The sequence below is a fragment of the Solanum lycopersicum genome, chromosome 9, assembly GCF_036512215.1.
Source record: "Solanum lycopersicum chromosome 9, SLM_r2.1".
In the NCBI taxonomy this organism is placed as follows: Eukaryota; Viridiplantae; Streptophyta; class Magnoliopsida; order Solanales; family Solanaceae; genus Solanum; species Solanum lycopersicum.
This window is the reverse complement of record NC_090808.1, coordinates 66,466,362-66,491,336: the sequence shown is the minus strand read 5'-3', so window position 1 is coordinate 66,491,336 and position 24,975 is coordinate 66,466,362. Positions and strand designations below refer to the sequence as shown.

Sequence of the window (24,975 nt, the reverse complement as noted above, 5' to 3'; positions counted from 1 at the left end):
TTGTCATAACAAAGATACAAATATTGTCTTAATTACACGCTATGTGTGACGGTAAAACTTGATATTTTTACCTATTAAATGAGACATTTTCTAATTTTAGAAGTCTAATTTTAATTATATAGAATAGAGTAATTCAAATATAATAAAATTTCTTCGAATAATCTATTCAGAAGCGGAGCTAAGATTAGGAGTTTGGAAGTTCTAAATGAATTTGTTTGAAAGTTTATAAGTTAATATACATATATATTTTTTAATATCTTAACACAAATACAGAGTCTACGAAAAAACTAGTGGAGTCGTCCAAACCCATGAGCCCCACCTAGCTCCGACTCTAAATCTATCAAATTAAACCATTAACACTTCTAAACGGGGTCTTTAGTAACCTTAACATTTTTTTTGGATGAAGTATTGAAAATAAGATAATTTTTTTTGTTCATGTATTTTATGAACAAAAAGAGTACTCATTCATGTATTTGAGAGAGTGTTCATATTTCTCGTTAAGTTCGATAATATAAACTATTATAAATTAGACTTCGAGATACATATATTATTAATGACGAGATATACTTATCTAAGAATTTTTAAAGTCATATACCATGATTTATATCAATGAGATTATTGTAATTTTAAATTTTTTGAAAAATGATGTAATTAATGCTCAAATTGTTGAGGTTTATGTCCTTTATATTAATTTTTTTTTATGTAAATTGAAACTTATTTTTCTCTCTCTTTAACCCAAACAATCTTAGAAAACACACCATTCAACATAGATTAACGCAATACTCTCAGCTTATGTTGTCATGACAGTTATATCTAGGTTTACGCCGTAGATTAAGATTTTTCATTTAGAGTTTGAAAAATAAAAATAAAAATATATAAATAAACCTTTATAAATAAGAATCTTAAATTCTTTTGGATTTAAAACTACACTTAATACACATTTTTTTTTAAAAAAAGGCCTTTCAAATACAGAATATCAACAATAGTTCAATATACTACACAAGGATGTTTGTACAATATTCTAGATGAAGTAAAATCACAAACTAATTACCTCAATTGATAGAAATAAAAATTCATCCAAACGAATACAATTTCTCATTAAATTAATACATGTGGAACTATAAAATATTATTATTATTTTATAGAAATATTATTTAATTGATAAATTAATATTCATTAATTTTAAAAAGTAATTTGAGTTTTAATAAAAATTAATTTTATTATATTAAAATCATTGCATCTAACTCATATTTATTGAATTCATATAAAAATAAATTTGTTATACATTGAGTACGAAGAATACGTCAAAATTATTATATCTTATTAAATTTATGTATCATATTTATTGAGTTCATAGAAAAAATAAATTCATTATACATAAAGTACAATGTATGTGTGTGAGTTATTGCAATATATCTTTTTGTTAAATTATTCATTGCAAAATAAATTCTTACATTATAATTTTTTTATCATATACATAATGTTTATTATTTCTTAATAATCAAATATTATTCATTGTATCTTTACTAAAAACATTCAAATGTATAATAATGAAAAAATTAAACTACATTAGCAATATTAGAACTTTCTTGAAACAATATTGGAATCATAATAGTTAATACGAAAAATTAAATCTCATTAAAATCCTAAAATAATAATTCAAATTATTTAACCTTTATTTCCCCCCAAAAATTTACTTTTTATCCCAAAACTCCCATTTTTTTATTTTTTCAAAAAAGGAAAATATATTTTTAAAAATAGAAAAAGGTACCATTTTGTTCGATCCGCGTAGTCTATCTTAGGACTCTTTTAAGCCGTTGATATCTTTTAATCGAACGGTTTAGATTCAAACCTATACCGATCCGTGTCACTCTCTTTTTAACCAATCAGATTTCATTTCTTCCCTTTATATACGATTCGAAGTTTGAGCCCATTTTATCATTTCTCATCACTCAAAAAACAGTACAAATTATACAGTGTGAATTAAGCTCTGTTGCAACAATGGTGTCTGCTACTGCATCTGCGAAGAAAACTTCTGCACCGAAGAAACCCAGATCTCACCCTCCTTATGTTGAGGTATTAGGATATTAAATTTCTGTTTTTTTTCTGATTTTTTTGATAAAGATTGGTGCTTTTTGGAGTTTTTGAGTTTAATTTATGATTGGGGTTGTGAATTTGATGTTTTAAATGATGGGGTTTGTGTTGCAGATGATATCTGAAGCAATAACTACGTTGAAGGAAAGAACTGGATCGAGTCAAGTGGCGATAGCCAAGTTTATCGAGGAAAAGCAAAAGGGTTTGCCTCCAAACTTCAGGAAGCTTTTGTTGGTTCAATTGAAGAAGCTTGTTGCTTCAGGAAAACTAACTAAAATCAAGAGCTCTTTCAAGGTTTCCCCTGTTGTGAAACCTGCTGCCGTTGTGAAGCCAAAGAAGGCACCGGCAACAAAGAAGAAATCCACTTCCTCAACCGCAACTGCTGCCGCAAAGCCGAAAGTGACAGCCCCGAAGAAGAAAGTAGTAGTGAAAAAAGCCAAACCTGCAGCAGCAGCAGCACCAGCAAAGAAAGCGAAGAAGCCAGCTACTGCTCCGGCTAAAGCGAAGAAAACCCCAGTGAAGAAAGCCGCAGTTGCTAAAGTGAAGAAAACTCCAGCGAAGAAAGTTGTGAAGAAGCCGAAAACCATTAAGTCTCCGGCTAAGAAAGCGAAGAAATGAAGAAACTAATCTGAATTTGGGTGTTTGAATCTGTAAATTACTTTTACATTTCTCTAGCGATGACATCAAATCCACCCTTTTTCTTCATGGGTTTTTTCTTCTTCTTCTTCTTCCCCCCTTTCTTTTGCAGTTTTTACTCGTTTCTCCATTGTTAGGGTTTGTTTGTTTTTAGGAGTATGCCTTGTGCTCTATCGTTTTCATTGAATAGTAACAGATTTGTATGAAGAAAATGAAGAACAGTGTTAGTAGTATTATTTTAATCCAGAAATTACTTCTATTTGTGTTAATTAATTTGCTTAATTGATGTCATTTTCCTTAATTATGTTTGTTCTTATCCATTTACACCATTGAATCTTTTTTTATTATGCTGGAACTTTTAATTGAACTGATATAGTGAAGATATTACACAATATTTGAAAAAAATTCCCTCCACACTAGAAGATATAAAGGAGAAAAGAGAAGTGAATTTAATGATACAAAAATTAAGAAAATTGATTAGTATTTTTCAATAGTTTACATCATAACAATTTAAAGCTAAAACATGTAGTTAAATTTACTAAATTAATCAAATTTATCTTTTTTAAAGTATGGATTAAAGAGTGTCAAAAATGTACTTGATCTTATGTTATCCACCTTATTTTCGATAGATAAATTATTTTTAATAAATTTTTGGCTCAAATTATTTTGAAAATCGTTACAAATGTGTAGTTTTTTTAAGAATTGGGTTTCTTTTACTGTCTAATTGTTTGGTTTTACAAATAAATCAAAATAGTAGCGACACCTTACAAAATACACCTAATGTCTGTTTTTTTTTGGTTAGATAAATTATTAGTAATCCAACTACAATAAGGTATAATTAGGTTTAGTATAAGTTCTTACCCTAAAAAAATTAAAATTAAGTATATAGAGTCGCGAGGTATGAATCTCGGATATGACGAAAATCATATTGGAGTGTACGAATTCGAATTTAATCGAAAATCCAAAAAACGATGAAATCTTTGGACCAGTTACTTTGGGCTCAGCCCTATTTTGTGAAATTGGACCCATCGCAGCCCATTTAGCACAAAACCTATCATACCCCAACGCCACTTCATAGTCCACCAAAAAACCCTAACGCCGCTTACCTCCGCCGCAGAGTTTGCCGATTTCCATCTCCACAACCATGGCGGAAATTGAAGCCGATGTGGCGACCGGACTGCCAAGGAAGAGGACGTTTAAGAAGTTTAGCTACAGAGGCGTTGATCTCGATTCTCTTCTCGACTTGAACATGGACGAGCTCGTCAAGCTCTTCAATGCACGTCCCCGTAGAAGGTTTTTCCCCAATTCATTTTCAATTATACTATTCATAGTACAGTTAACTGTATCTAATTCTCTGTTTACTTGCAAAATGTACATATTTCATTATTAACACTTGGATAGTAACCAGTAGTTGCGTAAAAATTCCCTGTATCTTCAATATATATATATATATTTCTGAGAATTAAGATTATGTTAAGCATACATTTATATTTTGATGCCAAATATATATATATATATATATATTCCTGTTACATCTGTGTCAATTTTCGCATTTGAGTTGTTGCAGGATCGAGAGAGGTTTGAAGAGGAAGCCAATGGCACTGATCAAGAAGCTGCGGAAGGCGGTATGCATATGATATTTGTGCTCATGTTTGTGTTGACACTTATCATTGGCATGTTGGTCCCCCGCCCTGCGAAAAAACTGTGTACCTTTTATAGCATTGTGGATGTATCTGTCGTTAATTATCGTCTATTCACCTTGTGATGCCTATTGCTTTTGTAACATTTGCGATATGAAAAAGTTTCGTATGATCTATCAACAAAGGGGCAACAGTTAAACCACATATGTTTACTTTTGTTGATCATTCAGAAGTTTGGTATAATTTTTGTATCTTTGAATGATGGCAAAATGAACATCACATGCTGAAAAGAATTTTTCTGAATTCTTGTTTCAATCTGGAATAAGACACGAAAGGGCCAGACTCTTTGGTCTTAAGAATGCTGGTTTAAGAATGAGTCATTGCCCTTCTCCGACCCTGACTGCCCAACCTTAGAGCAGACAGCTAATGCGTTCCACTCTTTGAACAGGGTTCTATGGTCCTGTTTACGTGTTAATGTTGACTTCTATCAATTGTGATATTCATTCTAAAGGAGACCCTTGCAGCATCAAGTTTGAGCTGAAGTAAAATTTGTTATTTTTATCTTCTAAGTGTTATATGAGTTGCTTAACTTAGGGTGAAAATCCAGTGTTCAGGAAAGCAAGCGCTTCAAGCGATGCGAGTCTTCTATGCTTCACATACTGGAATGAGTATGTGAGCATTTCATCGCTTAAAGCGTGAAGCGGGGCCTTATCGCTTTTATCCGCTTCACGCTTCCCTGAACACTGGGTGAAATCATGAAGTGTTGAATTTGTATTAAACAAGATGGTTTAGATCTTCATCAACCTAAGTGACTTGAGTCTTAAGAGTCTTTCCATATTCACCTTCTTTTGTGTAAGTTATACAGATGGAGGTGATCGATGGTGTGTAATGCTTTATGCTTAATTCAGTTTTGCTACTTTACTAGTGAAATGCCTAGTTTAGCGTCGTTGGGAGAATTATTGTTATTGACTTGAGCATAACATACTAGATATTTGGATCTAAGACCTATCCTATATTTTGGTTAGTGTATATGATTGATCACTATGTAGACAGAGATTGATTTAGAAACACTACTAGTAAGATTTCATGGTTAAAATATTCTATACTGATTATAATTGATAAGTGGACTTGAAGTGAAGATGATGACATTTTTATCAACACATGAAAATAGACGTATCGTGGGGATGTATGGAGTGATGGTTTTAGCTGTTTCTGCGTCTTCTGAACTTCTCCCAAGTTGCTAAAATGTATAGTTTCGTGGTTTATTGAGTTAGCGTTCCTGTTGATAAGCCTCCATGATCTTGTCAGTGTCTGTTTACTCTTAGCAGATATTCATATTGCATATTATTCCTTTTCACCAGCACCTATTAATAGATGCATTTTTTTTTGTTGCAGAAACGCGAGGCTCCACAAGGTGAAAAGCCAGAGCCTGTCAAGACTCACCTTAGGAACATGATCATCTTTCCTGAAATGATTGGAAGTGTTATCGGAATTTACAATGGTAAAACCTTCAATCAGATTGAAGTCAAGCCTGAGATGATCGGCCACTATCTGGCCGAGTTCTCTATCTCATACAAACCTGTCAAGCACGGTAGACCTGGTATTGGTGCTACTCACTCGTCAAGGTTCATTCCGCTCAAGTGATTTCCTCACCTATGTCTATTTTTCCTGTTCTAGCCTCATCAACGCCTTTCTTTAACAATTTTGATGTGAGATAATGTGTCACTTAAACCAGTTTTTGCTGTAGAACTCTTGTGCTTTTGCTGAATATCACTGATGGATCAGTAAAAATTATAATGTACTCTTGACTCTACCATCCTCATATTCCACTCGTGGAATTACTCGAGTGGAATTACCATGGGTATGTTACTATCTTTGTTCTTCATGTCCCACCAAATTGTTGTAAAAGTTGTGATTATTTTTATTGGTTAAGTCGAAAATCTAATCGTCATGGATCAAAATGAAAGACCATAAAAGATATCTGATTAAATATATTTAACCTTTAATTATTTGTGATGACATAAAATAAAATTAGGAGGTAAAAGAAGGGAAAGTTAATTTTGTAGATAAATTGGTCAAATGGAGACACCAAATTAAAATTTGTTGATGAGCACAAGTTGCATAATTTTTGTGTGGCCTAAAATTATCAATGGGCACGAAGGTTCCTTTCAACTTCAAATAGAGTATTTTGTACTGCTTTTTCTATCTCTGCTGCTCCACTCTATCACACGCACAAAAAAAAATTGACCATAAATTAGTCAATGAAATGAAAAAACTTGACAAACATTGAATTTAAAAAATAAAAAGGAAGAAAGAAAGAAAGGAACAAGCCATGACATCTCGGTTATTCGAAACTTACTGATTCTAACTAATTTAAATTGAAAATTTTAGTAGCTTAATTGACTAGCTATTTGAATTTTAATCTTATTGATGAGGGTTCGATTCTCTGCCTTATAATCATCTCTCTTTTTGTTTTCTTCAAATTATTGTCGATTAACATTTTATAAGAACAAAACATTACACTTCTAGGGTATAATTTTTCTCACTCAAATTATTTGTTATGAATTTTTTTTCACAACTCCCTAAGAACAGTAAATATTAAGGGTGTTTGAATTAATAGAGATTTTTAACTATTTCACCTTTTTTTTTTCTTATTTTAGTATTCATAATTGAGGGGTTTGTAGTCTTCAAAAATAATAACTATCAAAAGATAAAATGAGAAAAATAATTAATTTTGTTTTGAACTTTTAAAACGAAAAAATAATTTGAGATAACTATTTTAAAAAATTACGATAGATGATTTGAGACAGAAAATATAAGATAAACACTTCCATTAAAGCTAATACTCAAATTAATGGTCTCTAACACAACCAACTTCCATAGAGCAATGCAATGACCTCAAGTGTCGATTTCATATAGAGTTTGAATCAAAATTACTTCGATATTATTGAATCGGACGTAATTGAATAATATATTACCTTAGTTTCTATTTCAATCAATGTTGAAAATTCTTGGTGAGAGAAACTTGATTGAATGGAATTTGCCTTGGTTTCACAATTCCTCAAACACTTGAGAACCTCTAGCATTGAATCTACACCACAAATTGGATTACCAACTTTTGCTTTGATTTTAGCCTTCTCAAATTCCTCCTCTTTTTTATCACTTTGTGCTAAAATCAATTGAATTTCATCATTTCTCTTCTCTAAATTTTCCTTGTATTTTTGTAGCTCTTCAATTCTCCTTGTTGCTGTTTGGACTATAGCATTTTTCTCATTCTACAATCAAATCATAATGAGAACTTGTTAATTGAGCCTTACACAAAAGTGTTGTACAAATTGCAATGAAAAGAGGTCACCGATTTGAGCACTGGAGATGGAGTTAGAACCTTGTATTCGACTTTCTATAACACAAAGTAAGAATAACTAAGAAGTGGTAATGGAAATGAACTAACCTTGGTACCCATTGGAAGCAATTTGTACAAGTTCAAATAACTTTGCTTTTGTTTTTCTCTTCTAATCCTCTCTTTAATCATATGTTTATGAACTTTCTCTTTTTCTATCTTCACTTGTCCATTTTTGGGACTCCAATTCTTCTTCAAGAACTCAATCATCCTCTTGTTCATGTTTCGATGATTCATCGATACATTTCCATAGCTAGAAACTCCAAATCCTTCATTTGATTTGCTCCCAAAACTCACAAAAGCACTTTGGTTCACCACAAAATTATTATTAGTTTCATTTTCATCATCACAAAACCAAGAAACTTGAAAGAACTCTTCCATCCTAGCCTTTTCTTCTTTAAAATTTGGTTATTTTTCTAATGACAATAATAAAATATTTTCATAAGTTGATACAACATGTTATTTTTATATATAAACATGATTTGGTGGATTTTAGTATATGGTTTGATATATTCACATTTAACATGTGGTCAAATAATATTATGGCTTAGTCTTTAGTTTGTCTTGTAGAGTTCCTTGATTCAATAATTGGTCAAAAGTCTTCTACTTGATAGGAAAATTTATTTTATTGTGCTAAAATCCACATCTTTACAAAGTAAAATAGTATAACTAAAACTCCCACTAAATTAACTTTTGGCTTTACTTTGATATTTTTATAGGTAAGTGAGTGATACTTGCACATGCTTCAATTTAAGGATTTAGTAAAATATTTTTCTTATGGTTTTGAATATTACACTAAACTTGATGTATTGTTTAGTTTCTTTTGGAATTATATGAAGAAAAAATGCATAAAATAAACACGAAAAGTGGCGTCGAAAATATGGTATAACATTGAACTAGTAGCGTAGTACGAAATTTTGTTATTTTCTGGTAAAGAATGTTCAACTGAGTTGTATTTGACGATGAATGCAAGTTGGAATTGTTTATTAGTTTTTGTGAATGATTTAGAGCGAAGAAAAATGAAAATAATTTGATATTTTTCAAATTTCGATATGCAACTTCATGATAAATTCTAAAATTTTCTGACCACACATAATTTTCAAAATTCAACTATAAAAAAAAGTAAAAAAAATCACGATCAAACTATTGCTATATCGCTCGAATAATTTAATTATAGAAGTAGGAAGGAAGTATTATTTTTATATTATTAATTAAATTGGACCGTGTATGCTACAAGTCAATATTTTATATAGTACATAGTTATTTTGAAATTTGTCTACCAAAGTGGACTCTCATTTATTATAATTCTTTCAAAAATGTGCGTTAATTACTAGTGGTATGTAGCTAGCTTATCCATAAAAAAGTATGAAGGAATCATATTTATTTTATATTTATGATATTTGTAACTTAATTAAATAAAAAAAATCAATTGGTTTTGGCATCCACTACAATATTTAATATTTTATTTAAATTTTATACATATTAGATTTGGAAATAGAATATGGAATTCTTACAAGTTTTTTTTTTCTTTTTCGAATTAAATTGTAAATGATTATTTTAAATCATTTCCAAAAAGACGGTAAAATGTTTACATATTATATTAACTTTTATTTGTTGACTAACTCGTTTAATTTGAAGTGAATCATCACTTAATTGTTTTAATTTTCGAAATTCATTTGAATATTTCGAATACGAACGAAATATGTTTGAACGAAACTTGTGTTTTGTTATAAATTTTCAAATATTTTTAGTAAATTAGTTTTAGGTGAAATTTGAATTGAAGTTTAAAAATGTATTGATCATAATTTATGGATATTTTTTTTTTTGGAAAAGCATGAAACATGGCTTATACTGTAAATTTTAAAAACTATTTAAAAAATATCCATAAGTTTGATATAAAATTATTAATTTTATAAGAAAAATATTTAAATATGTCACTGAATTTTGAGAAAAAGGTTTATTTATGTCGTTTATCAAAAGTTTGGATCATTAGTTTGAGACCATTATTTGTGAACTGAAATGACATAGATGATCCAAACTTTTAATAGATGACATAAATGAATCTATTCACAAAGTTTAATAACATATTTAAGCCATTCAGATTTGAAAAATTGATTTAGTTAATGATGTGACCGAATCAAAATTGAACACATAAAATATGATTTAACAAAATTCAAATTGTTTTCAGTTTACAAACAATGACATGGATGAACATTATCTCTAAGTTTGATGACATAATTGAGGCATGTCACGACCCAATTCACCAGGCCGTGGGGCACCTACTAGAACACATAGATAGGAGAATCCTTGCGAGAAATTTTGAATTATGAAATGCAGATTTAAACAAATTAAAACTAATCACTCGACCCTATGCCAAGTGACATAGCTGAAGTAGTATCGGTACAAACAATACGTACTAGTAGATACATCACTCGACCCCAATTCAACACATAATATTATGCATATAATTTTAAATAATCATGAAACTTTGAAGGTAAAATAAGGACCCTACTCCACTCAGTATTGTTAGTATATTGACATGGTATTCGAGCAAATCATATGTATATCTTAGACAGACTAATTATAATAAACAAAATTGCCACCACAACTGTATGGGGGTTAAGCTATCCTACATGCAATAACACTTGTTCGTCTTAGACAGACTAATTATAATAAATATATACTATCTGTCACAATTGGTGTTCAGTCATGAACCAAATATTGCTCATCTACGAATTCTTGGAAGTTTGTTATATGTGCTAGTATTTTCCTTGACAAATATGTACAGAGAAGCTCAATGAAAGCTTTGTCAGTAGGATCTCCTTTTCTTTTGGAGCTAAAAGCTTTAAAATAACAGCATATCATGTAAAATATCGAAGATCAGCAAGACCAGAGCCCAGAGGGCATTACATGGAACCTGCACAGTAATCAAATTCTTTAAGTTCAGTTTTTTTTTGTTTTGTTGTTGTTCTGCTTCTTCCGTAGCCCAGTTCTGCATCCTAGCTTCTTCAACTTCCTCGATTGTACAAACAAGCCACAACATGCCTTAAGGGAGTGTCAAGAACAGTGTTTTACTCAAACAAGCTCTCTTTCTGATTCATTTTGATGAATATACTGGAACTCTCTTTCTGGATGTGGAATATCATCGGAATCATCACTACGATGGACAACATCGTTATCATTGTCAAAAACCTCTATGAATGCATCATCCCCTTCCTCCTGTTAATGAACCGAGTTAGGTGATTTGACAATAATAATGAAGAGTTAAAATCTAGAAAGGGTGCGTGCGCCTTAATTGTGCACATTGTGAAGAGGGAAGTTGAACTGTCTGGAATGACCCCTTTTTAACTTCTTACTCCTTTACCATACTTTCAGAAGTTGATGCAATAAAACAAGGTTAGCAAGGAGATTATCATGATGTTTGTGTGTTGTGTTTCTATGTAGTTCAAATCCGCATGTATTCCTAGAAAAAGGTGTATCCTTTGTACAAGTTTATCCTGATACACAGGCAGGACATGCTCTTTTTTAAAAAAAGAAAATGATGGTGGTGTCTGTGCCAACTTTCATTCACCACATTTAATTCAACCAGGTACCTACTACCTCCCACAACCACAAGTACCGGTAACTCTGCACATGATGACAGTCTCTTCAACTGCAACTCATCACATCAATAATTTGCAGACTAAAATTTTAAGTTTTGAGTGAGTTACAACTTGAATTGTTATAATCTACACTTTAAAAGGTACATGTGTGCCTATATAACAGAGTAAAGCTCAAACTAGATAAAATGCACCTCCAAAATCACCCACTTTTCAATTAATTTCCTGTTTTTCTTTTTGCATAATTTCTACATCTAATTTTCTGTTACATTTTTTTCTATTTGATTTTGGTAAGAGGCTTTCACCAATTACGTTTATCCAATTTGCAAACATTTTGGAATTCATCTATACATATACATGCACCTGAATTGAGTGGGAGGATAAAGAACATATGTCAAACATCCGTTAGTGCTTGATTAAGCCAAGGTGGCACTAATTTTACATGTTTTGGCCTGGGCCAGAATAACGCTTTAACAGGAAAAATCTCGGTTTAGCCAATTCCAGTCATTAGAACTGCTCCTTGACGATGAGAAAGAGAAATGACATTCCATATGCAGTCTAAAGAAGAAAGAATCTGAATAACCAAGTGCTGCTAAAATGCCAGATGGAGATACTAACCTCACTATCCTCGTCTTCAGAAGAATAAGCAGAATTTAGCTTATCATATAGTTCATCATCCGCAGAGTCTTTCAGACTAGCTAGTTGTTCCTACCATTATAAGTATATAGGAGAAAAGGTTCAATAAAATCCAAATGAGCCAAAGAGTTAACAACTAACTTAAGGATCTACTTAAGTTAACCAAAAAAAAACTAGATACGAGATGCAGAGTAGCAAAGAGATCATACAATTTCAGCTGTAAGCTGTCCAACTCTTGTTTGAACTGCCGAAATATGTTCCAGAAGAGCCTGTTACAGCAGCAAAGCCTTGTCATTAGCACAATCTCTTAAAAAATTAGAACTTATTACATATGTGCATGACAACTCTGACAGAGGAAGATTCAAGCAACACAAACCGAATGGGCTAAAAACTGCTTGTACTTGGCACATAAAAGAGAAAATATTTAAAGACTAAAGTTATTAGGTCAAAGAAGGTACCTCGCGTCTCTGAAGCTCTATTGAACGTGCCAGTGCCTTTCTTTTGGTTAAAAGATTTTTGGGCCTAAGAGTAGGTGGTCGACTGTAGTCCTTACCACGGAATACAATTATAGCATATCCTTTGGACACTTTGTCCACTGAAACCAAGATGCCTCCACTCTCTGCTTCAAGGGCTAGAGCAATTTTTGATACTTGTTCGAAATTCTTGGCCTTCACCATGATTTTAACCAATTCACGGTACTTCCAATGCAAGTGCATATTCTCCACCGTACCATCAAAAATTCCACGTCTACCTGAAAAGAGAAGAGCATTTCATGTCATTTTCTGGTTGTTCAGCACAAAAATCGAGTATGAGAAAGAAAGTTACCTAAAAGTAAGAAAGCTTTCATCCTTAGCCCAAGCTTCCGAAACATAAATCTCTCCTCATCTGTTAAGCTATCAGGCTCTGCATGCCTATCCAAAGGATTTAAAGTTTCCTCCACCTTTGACAAGACACGCTCAGCTTTCATCAACTTTTTTTCAGCCTGAAAAGTACATTTTGCTTTAATGTCTCTCACTGGAATCTTGAATCTCCAAGATATTACACACTGAAGAGTGAAGACCTTACTTACACGGTTCATATTCGAAATGGCTATCTCACAATTTTACAATAGACAATTGAAAGAACTAAAATCATGACAAAGCTGCTAAAAAACAGAAAACCAGTAACAAATAGGCTTTTAATAAAAGTAACCTGGCTTTTGCAGAACTTACAAATGCAAGCTTCTTTTCAAGCTTCCTGACCAGGTCACCATGCCTTAATAGTTCTGCTTCTCGCATCACATTCTCCTTGTGCTTATCATCCAGCCTTTTCCCCCATCTAGCATCAGCATCCAAAGTTTCTCCTAGTGTGCCAGCAGTCCTTGAAGAATTAATTGTTGTAACACCTGCTGTGAGGTTGAGTGATGCTCGTAGCCTAGCTTTCTCTTCTTCATCTTGCAAGGTCTTTGCCAATCTCTCCTTCTCTAACAAGGCTTCTGCAACCTCTGGTGATAAAAAATCTTTCCCTCTATAGAATACCAAGAAGTCCTTGTTTCTAGATAGTAGCATACCCCCTGTTAATTTCTGAACACAAAACCAAATAATATGTAGATATTGTTAAGCTATATTACTATGCTATCGACATTCAGTTAATTCAAAAAATATTGGCATGCGACAGAAAATATCCTACTTTTAGTTAGATCTCAGGAAAGCGTCAAACTCAGCATGAAAAAATATTCTGATAACAGTGAGAATGGTTTCAATATTAGAAATGGAACTTGTGAAGACCTTTTCAAGTGTTGTATGAATTTTCATTCAACCTTGTGGTTCTTTTGTTTTCCAGCTACCATGATGCAGTATAGAGGCGACAAAGAACTATATCCTAGTCAGCACACAAGTTTTCCAGAGAGCAGAATGTCATTTGGAAGACTTGCTTTGGGTTTTGGTTGGACAAACATACAATACCGTAACAATATCCTTTTATGAGACAATATCATTACAATATGTACTTTTGAAACATTGAGAATTTGGTAAATTGCATAATCATTCATCCTATGTGTATTTAAGTAAGCTTTTCTTTGCCTTTTCTTTTGGAATGAAATTCTGTCTTGTCTGTATTAAATCAGCAATTGTCTGTAAGGCCTATTGAATCAAACGAAGTGTGACTTGAAAGTAAATAACTGGTATATCACAGTAGAATACCAACTAGAAGGCATGGAAACGACACCACTTTTTTGTGAATAATGTACAGAACTACACCAAAGAACTCTTTTAGTACCTTTATATCCTCAGCCATTCTCTCACTTGTTGTAAGCTGAACGCCACGTTTTATAGCAATCTTTGCAATTGAACTTCGTTGCCACAGCTTAACCATGACTGAGGCCAAACCTTGATGCTGCCTGCTTCTACCTGAATACTTGAACTACATAATACTTACAGTATATTTTGAGAAATCCAAAATACTTAGATAAGTCCAGCGATGCATACCTAAAGCAAAATGTGGAGGTAGAACTCTGGCAAGCCTTCTTAAAGCAGTTGCTTCTCTTGCCGCAAGAGTAGATCTCACCCCATATGGAAGAATTCTGAAAGGAGGTTGATATCCAGGGACTATACCTGGAAGTAAATCTGCATCTACAGGAAGTGGTCCGGATCCTGGCCAATCTGTATACCTAGGCCCCAAGCCATCTAACAGTTTGTCTACTTCATCTTCATAGTTCACTTCTGATTGTCTATCAATACTTTTGTTCTCTTCAGAAGTATCTACAGAGTCTTCTCGGAGGGAATCCACATCATTGCGAGAATTCTGATTACTTTCGCCATCAACTATTGGAGAGTTCTTCTGACGAATCTCATCTCTTCTCATTATCCTCTTCTTCATTCGCTCAGATGGAGTCTCGTAACTGACACCTCTGTAAAGAGCCACAGAAGTGCCAGATCTCCAAATCACCAGTCCACCAGTTTTCCTCTGAATAGTCGGAAAATGAATCAGTGAAGGCTAAAAGCTAAACAAAGACAAAATGTCATTGTGAATTATATGAGATCATAATGCTTCAAATACTGAACTCTTTGCTCATTAAAAGACAGCTAATATTGTCAATATACACTCAAGCGGTTTTATCTCAAAGATGCTGCAAAATTAAAGAGATAGCCATCCATAAAGGCACTAACAAGAATGCTTCTACAAATGTTGCCCCGAGGAAACTCAATACAAGATAAAAGACTCTCGAGTAAGAAAAGTTGATACAAGATAAATGAAACAACTAAACACCACTATTTAGTATGCTTACTATGGTATAGCCTTTGAACCACAGCAAAAACTTAATACACTTGAAATACCAATTTTTTTAAAAAAGCACTTGAAATACTTCCTGTTCCCCTTAACAGAAACCAAAACACATCCAGAATTCACTCAATTGTGATGCAGACATTGTTACCAAAAGCAAAAAGCACAAAAAAGCTCTAAGGTCTGTGGGGAGCTTTGTGTTCAAACAGGTTTTAATTAAAAACAAATGGAGGAAAAATACATATGTATATGTCCACTCCAAGACTAATAATTATAAGCATGAATGACAAATATACGTACAAAATAATATGATAAAGTGAAGCATCAATTTTTTAGTGTCGCCTCTTCAGAAGAGACTCACAGTCAGGGAAGCATGTTGTAGAACCTTGATGATGACACCGAAGGTGCACATTAAGCGTGGCGAAGCGTTCAACGTGTTTTGAGCCTTGCTTCAAGGCTTCAAGACTGATGCAGACATGAATAATTTTTCTCTACTCCCATTACCAGGAGAAAGGGGTAGAATTTAGTGCTCCACTTACATACATGGTTTACGCTTCATTTAGGAGAGGAAAATTATGTTCACATTCTCCATGAGAGAGTTCAAATACCAATTCAATCCGAGCTCTCAAATGCTCCAAACGGAACAGATTAGCAAAACATCACAAACAAACTGAAGCAAATTACACCAACAAGCAGAGGTATACAAGAACAGTTCAAAAAATAACTCTTTGGCTTACCTCTAGAATCTCATGCATTCTCTTCATATTTAGTGCAGGAGCACCTTCAACTTTCAACCTGACAACCTCAGATGTTTTCCACTTCTCGCGAATGGTTTCTACAACTTGTTGTGTAACACCAGCACCGGTAATTCTCGACTTGTTCTTTATCCTAAGAGCCAAATTCGTCAACCTTCTAAGCTCAGAAGCAGGAAGTGTCAGCTCAGCCAAATGAGTCCTACTCCTACTAGCCATTGAATTACTCTCCTCTTTCTTCACCAATGGCTTTTCCCATGGAAATCCAACCACACCATCTTTGGCAATTATATTCTCATCCCCAAATGGAGTTTCTTCAGAAAACCCACCTCTTACATTTGGCAATATTCCTTCTTCAACAAAAAAAATATCCTCAATAGACCCTTTCTCAACAACTCTCTTTTCTCTCTTCTCCTTCTCTGTAGCCTCATCAGCATACCCAAATTTCTTCAATTTCTCAACAATTCTATCCATTGTACTACCGCTAATACTTTCTTCACAGTCAGAACCAGATGTATCCCCATTACTATTCCTATAATTCAACACAATTTGGGCCTTTTTCAGCTTAATATCATTACGGGTTTCATTCCATTTACCTAACCAAGAACTACTAAATACACTAGTACCACTATCTCTGGACTTCAAATTGGGTGATATTGTATCCAAATTCCATCTTCTACTGCTGTTTTTCACCACAAAATTTGATCTTTTTAATGGGGTTCTCTTAAAAATACAATCTTTATTGACAACATCATGTGGGGTAACCACAAAATTTGATCTTTTTGATGGGTTTTGCTTAAAAATACAATCTTGATTGACAATATCATGTGGGGCATGAAAATTTGGTTTCTTGAAAGGTTTGGATGAACTGTACCTGAAGAATGATAGCCTTGTGGTTCTGGGGTAGAACTGGTGGCTGGGAACTAGAGCCATGCTCAAATTATATGCATATACTCATATATAGATACACCAAAATGAACATGTATATATATAACAAAATGGAAGGAAAAGAACTGAAAAACAGAGAAAATAGAAGTGAATATAGCAAAAGAGAGTGAGGGTTTTGGGTGGGGTTTGTTCTCTCCTTCAAAATATCATCTCAGTGACTGATTGTGATAAAACAAAGAAATTTTATACTTATTGGTGTGTTTGGTAGAAAGTAAAATATTTTCATAAAAAATGTTTGAGTAATTTTTTATTTTATTTAATATCTATAGTACAAATAAAAAATATTATCTGATTATATATATACTAAGAAAGACAAGTGATAAAGCGAATGATATGATTATGAAGTTAAGACAAAATTATGTGAGATATATCCTATAAATTTGATAAAGTGTTATCTTTATGATGCATATAAATACATAAAAAAAAAATATTAATGTAACACATGGATAATTGAGTCACTTAACAATTCATTGAATTTGATTTACATTCAAAGGAATCAATGAATAATGAAGTGATTAACACTTAATAAAAAGATATAAGCATTTAATAATAATAAATATATAAAGTGGATGTATCTGTAACAAAGTTAATATTATAGGGGTGTTTGATGCAATTTATCCTAAAAATTGAAGTTTCCTATTTTAAAATTTAGAAAGAGGTTACAGAGTTTAACAATGGCAGAGATGGGACATTGTACCCAGTAATTGGATCTTCAAAATTTCCAACCCAGATGTCAAGAAAGTGCTACTATAGCCCTCAATCTCCATCGCTGTAAAAACCCCATTTCATTTTTTGTATAGTTTTCTTAAATCCCTCCCAAAAAAAGCTAGTGCAAAGTTTTCATCTTTACTGGTAAGAATTTCATACTGATCTTTGGTTTATCAATGAAATTGTATTCTGTAGGATTCTGTTGATTATTTGTGGTTTTTGAATGATGGGTTTGTGTTTTTTTTTTCTATTTTGAAACGATGTGTTTTTGCTGTTCTGTGATTTGCTGCTTCTCTTTGAAAGGTTTAAAGATTTGTGTCTTTGAGTTTCCTGGATTAATGTAGCTGTTATGCTCTTTCTTTTATGTGAATTTTTGTATGGATGTATGCATCCTTGGATTTGATTCAATGAGAAATGCTGTACAACTCAGGATGTGTGGTAGACACTAGACCCAGGTTTTGGGTTCATAGTAAAATATTTGTAGATATTAAGTCTATTTATAGGTGAATCAAATACGAGACGAGAACATTATGTGATTTCTTTCCATGTGTGCTAGCCTTGGTGTCTTGTTGAATTAGTATGAGGTATGTGCAAATTGTCCTGGACGCCACAGTTTAAAAAGAAAATTAAGTGAATTTCCTATATAGAGTATGAATAAAAGCTCTGTAGATCTGCTTCAGTTATGACACACATCATGAGTTTGAATCTTCTAGGAGAACCAAGTAAGATATTTAGGTAGAAAAGGATAGAGAGGTGTGCCTATTATCAAAGCTCCGGATTTGGATGGGTTCTCCATGGGTTTCTATGAAAAGTGTTCCGGAGTAATTAAAGTGGATATGCTGAATACTCAATCACTTTCACAATCTCGAATTTTTGAGAAGTTTAAATGCTTCTTATATTGCTCTTATTCCCAAGATGATTGGTGCAAAGGAGCTTAAAGATTATAGACACAGTTTCATAGGTAGTTTCTATAAGATTCTCTCTAAAGATTTGGCAGATAGACTTGAAAAAGTGCTTCCACTCTAGTCAGTGCTTCTGAAGTGGTTTTTTTAGCAACAAAAACATCACAAATTTGACATTGATTGCTAATGAATGTTTGGATTCAAGAATGAAGTTAGGAAAGTCTGGAATCCTTTGTAAGCTAGAAACCGAAACAGCGTTTGATCATGTCAATTAGGGATTCTTACTGAACCTGTTGAGGCAGATTGGTTTCAGCCTCAAATGGATTAATTGGATCAAATTTTGTGACTCTTCAGCAAAATTCTCAGTTCTCATCAATGGTAGCCCCCAGGGTTTCTTTTCTTCGCAAAGAGAACTTAAACAACGAGATTCCCTTTCTCCTTTTCACTTCAATGGAGGGACTCAGCAAGAAGATATATAGTGCTGCACAAACAAAATGGGTCTCAGATTTTCATGTGGACCGCAGAGGCATCCGCAATCTCAATGTCACTCATATTTCATATGCAGATGACTCTATGAGCATGTGTGATGCTGATGAACATCAAGTTTTGATTCCTGAGGATGATCTTAACATGTGTTGACGTTGTCTCTGGGTTACACATCACCTTCACCAAAAGTTCTCTCTTTCTGGTTGATGATATGCCTAATATAAAAGTTAGCTTGCCAATATTTTGCAGTGCAACATTGGAATGCTTCCTACTAATAGAGTAATAGTTTGGGCTTACCTCTGGGAAACAAATATAAATCAGTGAATATGGAATGAAGTAACTGAGAAGATGAAAAAGAAGTTGGCAAACCGTGAGAGACGATATCTTTCATAAGGGGGAGAATCACTTTGATCAACAGTGTGCTCAGTGCACTTCCTACTTACACCATGTCTCTTTTTAACGGCTCTATCCTCGGTTATGGAAAGATTGGACGGATTGAGATGAAACTTCCTTTGGCAAGGAAATAAGCAATCTAATCATTTTCTGTTTTATGAATTGGAAAGCAGTCACCCGAGGGCCGAGGCAAAAGGAAAGGTAGTCTTGGTATTATAATGTTAGCATGTCGATGAAATGGCGTTTGAGATTCAAAAGGGAGGTTGATGCACTTTTTAGGAGGGCTTTAGAAAAATTCACACTTGAGGTTCCCTGGATTACCAAAATCTCTGCAGTACCTCATGGTATTGGACTGTGGAAGCATATCCTAGGCCATTGGAAAAAATTCTAAGTCAAATATGGGCTTTATTCTCAGTAATGGGAGAAAAATAAGATTTTGGGAAGACACATTGTTGGCTCACACCTCTCTGAAAGACCACTTCATGGATATCTTCAAGTTATTTTCTCAACAAAGGGAGAAATTGCAGTATTATGGTCAACAAAAGGATGACATCTTTTTCTTAGAAGGAATATTAATGACTAGGAAGTGGAAAAACTATACCTATTGCTCCAGAGGTAAAGCAAGATAACATTGGATCACAACAAAACAGACTCCATCAGTTGGAAAAGCCATCATCAGGGTCTGTCAGAAATTGTTACCACATGCTAGGCTCTAGCAATGATAGGGTTTTATGGCCTTGGGATAAGATTTGGAGAAATAAGGCACCTTTGAAGGTCTCTTGTTTCTCTTGGATTGTTGCTAAGGAGGCTTGTCTCACTCAATAGAACCTACAAAAGATGTCCATTGTATGAAGAGCATTTGGAATAAGTTCTCTTTCTGCATTGTAGGGCCACTAGCCAGCTATGGTACATGTTTTTTTGTAATTCTAGGCATGAGCTGAACCATGCCTTATTCCATGATTGAGTTCTTGCTTGGCTGGAACAGAAAGGGGCTTGATAAGAAATCTCTAAAAACTTGGAACACTCATACCTCAGGTCATTTGGTGGACTATCTGACTCGGGAGAAACAATATAATTTTTAAGGCAAAAAGAGTAACATTCATAGCAAGAGATGTCTTTTTGTTTGTTTGTTTGTAGTTTTTTGGTGCAATCTGGTTATTGTACATGATGTAGATGGAATGTTAAACACAATAGAGGGATTATGCGACCTCTAATCATGCCTATTTCACTGGCTTAGAGCACATAACAACTTTAATTACTTATCAAAAAATAAATAATAAAGAATTGAGAAGGGATAGGTCACAAAGACCATTGATGTCACTTTACATGTTGGTGAATGGTGAAGCTGAGGCATGAAAATGGTGGTAGCATTTTCCTATTTAAGCTGTGACGTCCAAAAGACATGAATCTGGTAATAGTTACACTGAGGAACTCTTATTTTAGAAGCTCTAAAAGATCTCTCAGCAGTGGCGGTTAAGCAGAATTTTCTGCTCGACTCTCGTGAGCTATGTTTGACTGGCCATCTGCTGCTCTGTTTGCTTGTATCTAACCATGTTGTATTTTACATTCCCAGTTTCTATTGAGCAGAGTCCCACTGTCTTCAAGACTTCCTTTTTATTGGTAAACTAAGAATTATTGGTGTTAGAAGCAGCATAAAGAGAACACTGTTACAGATGACATCCAAAAAGGAGTAAGAACTTTACAGAAAGTGTAATGAACTAATGAAATCAATCATGGAAATAAATAAGGTTTCAAGTAAAGCTTCTATTTGAAGACTCTTTTGAACATGCTAATTGGATGAATGATGTCTCAATCATGCAATATTCTACACGGCATAAAATGATATATAGATTCATGCGTACTTTATATAGGTATTGTTTACGAGGAAAACTAAAAATAACAACCAGACGTTATATAACTTAATGCTGATTTTTGTGTAAAAAGGGCAGCTCAATGCACAAAGCATCTCCGGTATGGTCTAGGGAAGGGATGCACTCCAAGGGGTGTGACGTAGACAACCTACCCAATGCAAGCATTAGTGGCTGCTTCTACAACTCGAACCCATGACCTATAGGCCACACAGACAACTTTACCGTTGCTCTAAAACTCCTCTTCAGTGCTGGTTTTTTTGTGAAGAAAGTTCATAAAACCCAACCAAGCATGGTAAAATTAATGCTGAATTTTATGTGGAGATTAAATCTCCTCAACACAAACCAAACAACCCTCTGAATGTATTTCTTCATTAAGTTCCACCCACTCCCTACCCGGGGGGTAGGTGCCAATCTCATTGTCAATGGGGGATGGTCTTAAGGCTGCTCCTTGCTCCACATGCCAAATTACCATATCAAATTGCTTGTTTCATTTATAGTTGTTTTGTTAATGTATCACCTTGATAATATATAGTTGTGTTCGTCCTATTATCACCAGTAAAGTCGTTTTAATAATAGTTATGTTCGTAGTAATAGTTAACTAGGGTGTTACCTTAGGTAATTGTTGGATAAAATTACATGATTAAGCCATTGGGTTATGCGCTAGAGGATTCTATCTGTTGGTCTTGGATTTCCCTTCTGTGCTATTAGCTATTGATCTGCATTTTGTCTTTCTTTAATTCTTTCCCATTTTCATAGCCATGTGGGGTGCTTTTATTGATTCAAGCTAACTAATATGGATAAATTTTACTAATATCTGGGAGAGCCTGCGACTCAATTTGTTCTAGACAAATCTCTGCCCCATGCCTCCATCCAATTTCATCATTTTAGAAATGATTCTGTTTGGTCGGAGCACAAAAATGTTTATAGCAAAATAAAAAGGGAAAACATGAGGATGTGGTTGATTTATTCTAGCATTGTCTCTGTCCTAATTATCTTATTTCTTGTTCGAAATGTAGGGACTCAATGCTGTGCGACTTTGAAGTTCGCTTATATGTGGTAGTTCCTATGGAAGATATAAAGAAAAGTGGAGAACTCCCTGGAAATATTATCATCAGGCGTCTTTTTAGCCAACTCACATTTCTGAGGGCTACAGAAGATTGTGGATACTTTCTCAAAGTAACAAAAGTGAAGAGCGTAGGCAATGGAAAGTTGTTAGACTCGTCAAAGTACATCATGTTCCCTGTAACCTTCCACAGTCTTACCTTCTTACCTAAAATCGGGGAAGTCTTGGTTGGTATTGTCGTTGAGGTTTGCAGGCATGGAGTCTTTCTGAAATGTGGACCTATGAACTCTATTTATCTCAGTGTTCGGAAGATGCCAAATTACAACTATGTTCCAGGTGAAAATCCTTTCTTCATATGCAATGACCAGTCAAGGATTGAGAACGAAGTGGCTGTCCGATTTGTGGTTTATGCTATGAGATGGAGTAGAACCCTTGTTAGGAAATTCGATGTTCTTGCAAGCATCGAAGGTGATTGCCTTGGACCAGTTTCACTGAATGGATTTGATGGACTAGAGCTGTAAAAATCTTAATAGGAAAGGAAATGGAAAGAAAATGCATTGTTAGCATAGTTTCTCTCACCAAATCAAAAATAGGAAACACAAGAAACTTTGTATATGTTTGATTTTACTTATAGGAAGTGAGTGAGTAATCAGTGATATTATAACTGTAAAAATTGTCGTGTTACAGCTTTTGCTAAGAATGTATTTGGAGAAATGAAAATGGCTGATATACATATTTAGAATGTTACAAACTTACAATTGGTGTTGGAGCTGAATAGTGGAAATTCTGATCCTTTGAACAGCTTTTCATTTTCTTTACAAGTGTTTTTATCAAAAGTTGTCCTCTTCTTTCATTCGGTGTTCGATATCTACATTCGAGTCTGACTTATTCAGGTTCAGTCTGTGTATGGCTCATGCAGGGGAATTAATCTACTAACGACTTTTTCTTATTCAGTGCTCGAAACCAAGACAAGTTTGTTAAAAATGAGAAAAAATGACTTTCCCCGTGGAAACAGGGAAAATAAGTTGTACAAGTAACGCTCCCTATTGATTGTGTCTTCTCTATCCTTCAGCTCATGTCATCTTCACTCATCCTTACCTTCGATAGTATTTGTTTGGATTATATATAACTATTTTTTTAATTTTTTTTTTTGCTAAAATAACGAAGAAACTTTTAAATAACTGAATATTGAAATTTCCTTATTCTTTTAGTGCTAATTAAGTCATATTAAGTGGTCTACTTTAGCCATAAAATTTATGCTTAGCTCTACTATGGAAAAAAGTATGGAAACTTACATAAATATACTATAATAAAAAAATAATATTTATCATTTATAGCAATAATATTTTTTTTTCACTTGATCACTTTTAGTTCATTTATAATACAAGTTTAATACATATTACAAAGAACAATTTATTATTCACATATAATACAAATTTTAATGATGAATAATACATTTAACACTTATAATACAATGTGACAATTTTTTACCAAACAATATGATATATTTCAAAAATAATTATAATTCATATATATTACATACATAATTCACTTCTAATACATATAACAGATTTAACAAAGTATTGTTATAAATGATAATAAACAAAAAATATCGCTAAAATTAGTAATTATTTTTCAAAATGTATTAATTTATGTAATTTTTTCAAAAAAAAGTACATGCCATTGCCATAAAAAAAAGAACAAAAAAAAGCCCCTCTTTTTAGCTTTTCAATCTTTTTCTTTTAAAAAAATATGATGGTATTTGTCCTTTTTAACAAACCCACTAAAAAGAAAGGAACCAAAAAAAAAAAGAAAAGAGGTAAAGAATAAGAGAATAATAAAATAAATATAACAAGCAAATGGAAAAGAAAGCAAAAGGAAAGAAAAAGAAAAAAAAAACATTTGATTCTTCAAATTCAGATACAAATATTTCTTATTACAAATTACAAAATAATGAAAGAAAAAGAAAAGTTAAAATATTTAGTTAAATTTCAAGATTTTCAGTTCCAACTCATTAATTATTGGTTGAATTTTTTTAATTATAAAATGGTTAAGCTTTATAGCTGGAAATTGCAACCACAAAAAGCTCCTAAACTGACAAGTGTGAAGTGTCCAATCATTACTAAATCATGGTTTAGTTCAAGAAAAGTATTTGACATTCTGTCTGATTATGATCTATTTTTCAGACATACACGTCATCTTAAAAAATATGACGAAAGATATCTACATATTATTTATAATAATTTAAAATATATTTATATTTTTTTTTAATTTTAGCATATATTCACTTAATAATGACTAAGTAAGAGTATAAAAATAATATTGAATAAAGTACATTGATAATATATATTATAGTATTAATTATGCTTTATTGAATACGTCGATATTATTTATTATGCATTAAATGATTAGTATATTTAAAATAATCTACATTAATGATTATTAATTTACAAAAATGTATTGAAATATGATTTTAGCTTGAATCTCTTTTGTTCCTTGACCATTTTTTTTCCTTATAAAAAAAGAAAAATAGTTTATGTTTCTATTAAGGAATTTTTTAAAAATATTTTTTGGCAAACAAAAGCC

General features: G+C 33.0%; 4 protein-coding genes and 1 long non-coding RNA gene across 6 annotated transcripts; 3 read left to right on the top strand and 2 right to left on the bottom strand.

The window, feature by feature from the left end:
• The first annotated feature begins 1,828 nt into the window (after positions 1–1,828).
• On the top strand, positions 1,829–2,999 carry LOC101245495 (histone H1-like). The gene is made up of 2 exons (XM_004247601.5): positions 1,829–2,076; positions 2,209–2,999. Exons 1-2 carry the CDS (start codon positions 2,002–2,004, stop codon positions 2,710–2,712), a joined length of 579 nt encoding a protein of 192 aa, XP_004247649.1. The 5' UTR covers positions 1,829–2,001; the 3' UTR covers positions 2,713–2,999.
• Positions 3,000–3,756: 757 nt separating this feature from the next.
• On the top strand, positions 3,757–6,267 carry LOC101244902 (small ribosomal subunit protein uS19). The gene is made up of 3 exons (XM_010328418.4): positions 3,757–4,023; positions 4,298–4,355; positions 5,766–6,267. The coding sequence occupies exons 1-3, from the start codon at positions 3,875–3,877 to the stop codon at positions 6,012–6,014; spliced, it is 456 nt and encodes a 151-aa protein (XP_010326720.1). The 5' UTR covers positions 3,757–3,874; the 3' UTR covers positions 6,015–6,267.
• Positions 5,453–8,296, bottom strand: LOC101245202 (transcription factor bHLH92). Of its 2 annotated transcripts, none has more exons than XM_026032724.2 (3): positions 7,822–8,296; positions 7,349–7,645; positions 5,453–5,835 (listed from the first exon to the last, which is right to left on the bottom strand). In XM_026032724.2, the coding sequence occupies exons 1-3, from the start codon at positions 8,149–8,151 to the stop codon at positions 5,827–5,829; spliced, it is 636 nt and encodes a 211-aa protein (XP_025888509.1). In that variant the 5' UTR covers positions 8,152–8,296; the 3' UTR covers positions 5,453–5,826. The 2 variants fall into 2 exon arrangements, with proteins under 2 accessions (XP_025888509.1, XP_004247648.1); XM_004247600.5 differs by lacking the exon at positions 5,453–5,835 and adding an exon at positions 6,334–6,591.
• Positions 8,297–10,424: 2,128 nt separating this feature from the next.
• Positions 10,425–17,490, bottom strand: LOC101244612 (CRM-domain containing factor CFM3A, chloroplastic/mitochondrial-like). The gene is made up of 9 exons (XM_004247598.5): positions 16,004–17,490; positions 14,471–14,948; positions 14,262–14,392; positions 13,217–13,567; positions 12,831–12,987; positions 12,464–12,756; positions 12,215–12,274; positions 11,988–12,077; positions 10,425–10,989 (listed from the first exon to the last, which is right to left on the bottom strand). Exons 1-9 carry the CDS (start codon positions 16,949–16,951, stop codon positions 10,846–10,848), a joined length of 2,652 nt encoding a protein of 883 aa, XP_004247646.1. The 5' UTR covers positions 16,952–17,490; the 3' UTR covers positions 10,425–10,845.
• Positions 17,404–23,147, top strand: LOC101244318 (uncharacterized). The gene is made up of 2 exons (XR_011211776.1): positions 17,404–17,818; positions 22,343–23,147. It is a non-coding gene; the product is annotated as an uncharacterized lncRNA (long non-coding RNA).
• The last annotated feature ends 1,828 nt before the right edge of the window (positions 23,148–24,975 follow it).

Excerpts from the sequence above, each read along its gene's own strand:
- LOC101245495 (XM_004247601.5), top strand. The coding sequence starts at position 2,002 with ATGGTGTCTGCTACTGCATCTGCGAAGAAAACTTCTGCACCGAAGAAA. Across the intron at positions 2,077-2,208 it reads CTCACCCTCCTTATGTTGAG|ATGATATCTGAAGCAATAAC; the intron begins GTATTAGGATAT and ends TTTGTGTTGCAG.
- LOC101244612 (XM_004247598.5), bottom strand. The coding sequence starts at position 16,951 with ATGGCTCTAGTTCCCAGCCACCAGTTCTACCCCAGAACCACAAGGCTA. Across the intron at positions 12,757-12,830 it reads GAAAGCTTTCTTACTTTTAG|GTAGACGTGGAATTTTTGAT; the intron begins GTAACTTTCTTT and ends TTCTCTTTTCAG. Across the intron at positions 12,275-12,463 it reads TAGAGCTTCAGAGACGCGAG|GCTCTTCTGGAACATATTTC; the intron begins GTACCTTCTTTG and ends CTGCTGTAACAG.
- LOC101244902 (XM_010328418.4), top strand. The coding sequence starts at position 3,875 with ATGGCGGAAATTGAAGCCGATGTGGCGACCGGACTGCCAAGGAAGAGG. Across the intron at positions 4,024-4,297 it reads AATGCACGTCCCCGTAGAAG|GATCGAGAGAGGTTTGAAGA; the intron begins GTTTTTCCCCAA and ends GAGTTGTTGCAG. Across the intron at positions 4,356-5,765 it reads TCAAGAAGCTGCGGAAGGCG|AAACGCGAGGCTCCACAAGG; the intron begins GTATGCATATGA and ends TTTTTGTTGCAG.
- LOC101245202 (XM_004247600.5), bottom strand. The coding sequence starts at position 8,151 with ATGGAAGAGTTCTTTCAAGTTTCTTGGTTTTGTGATGATGAAAATGAA. Across the intron at positions 7,646-7,821 it reads TGCTTCCAATGGGTACCAAG|AATGAGAAAAATGCTATAGT; the intron begins GTTAGTTCATTT and ends ATTTGATTGTAG. Across the intron at positions 6,592-7,348 it reads TGATTGAAATAGAAACTAAG|AGTGGAGCAGCAGAGATAGA; the intron begins GTAATATATTAT and ends TGCGTGTGATAG.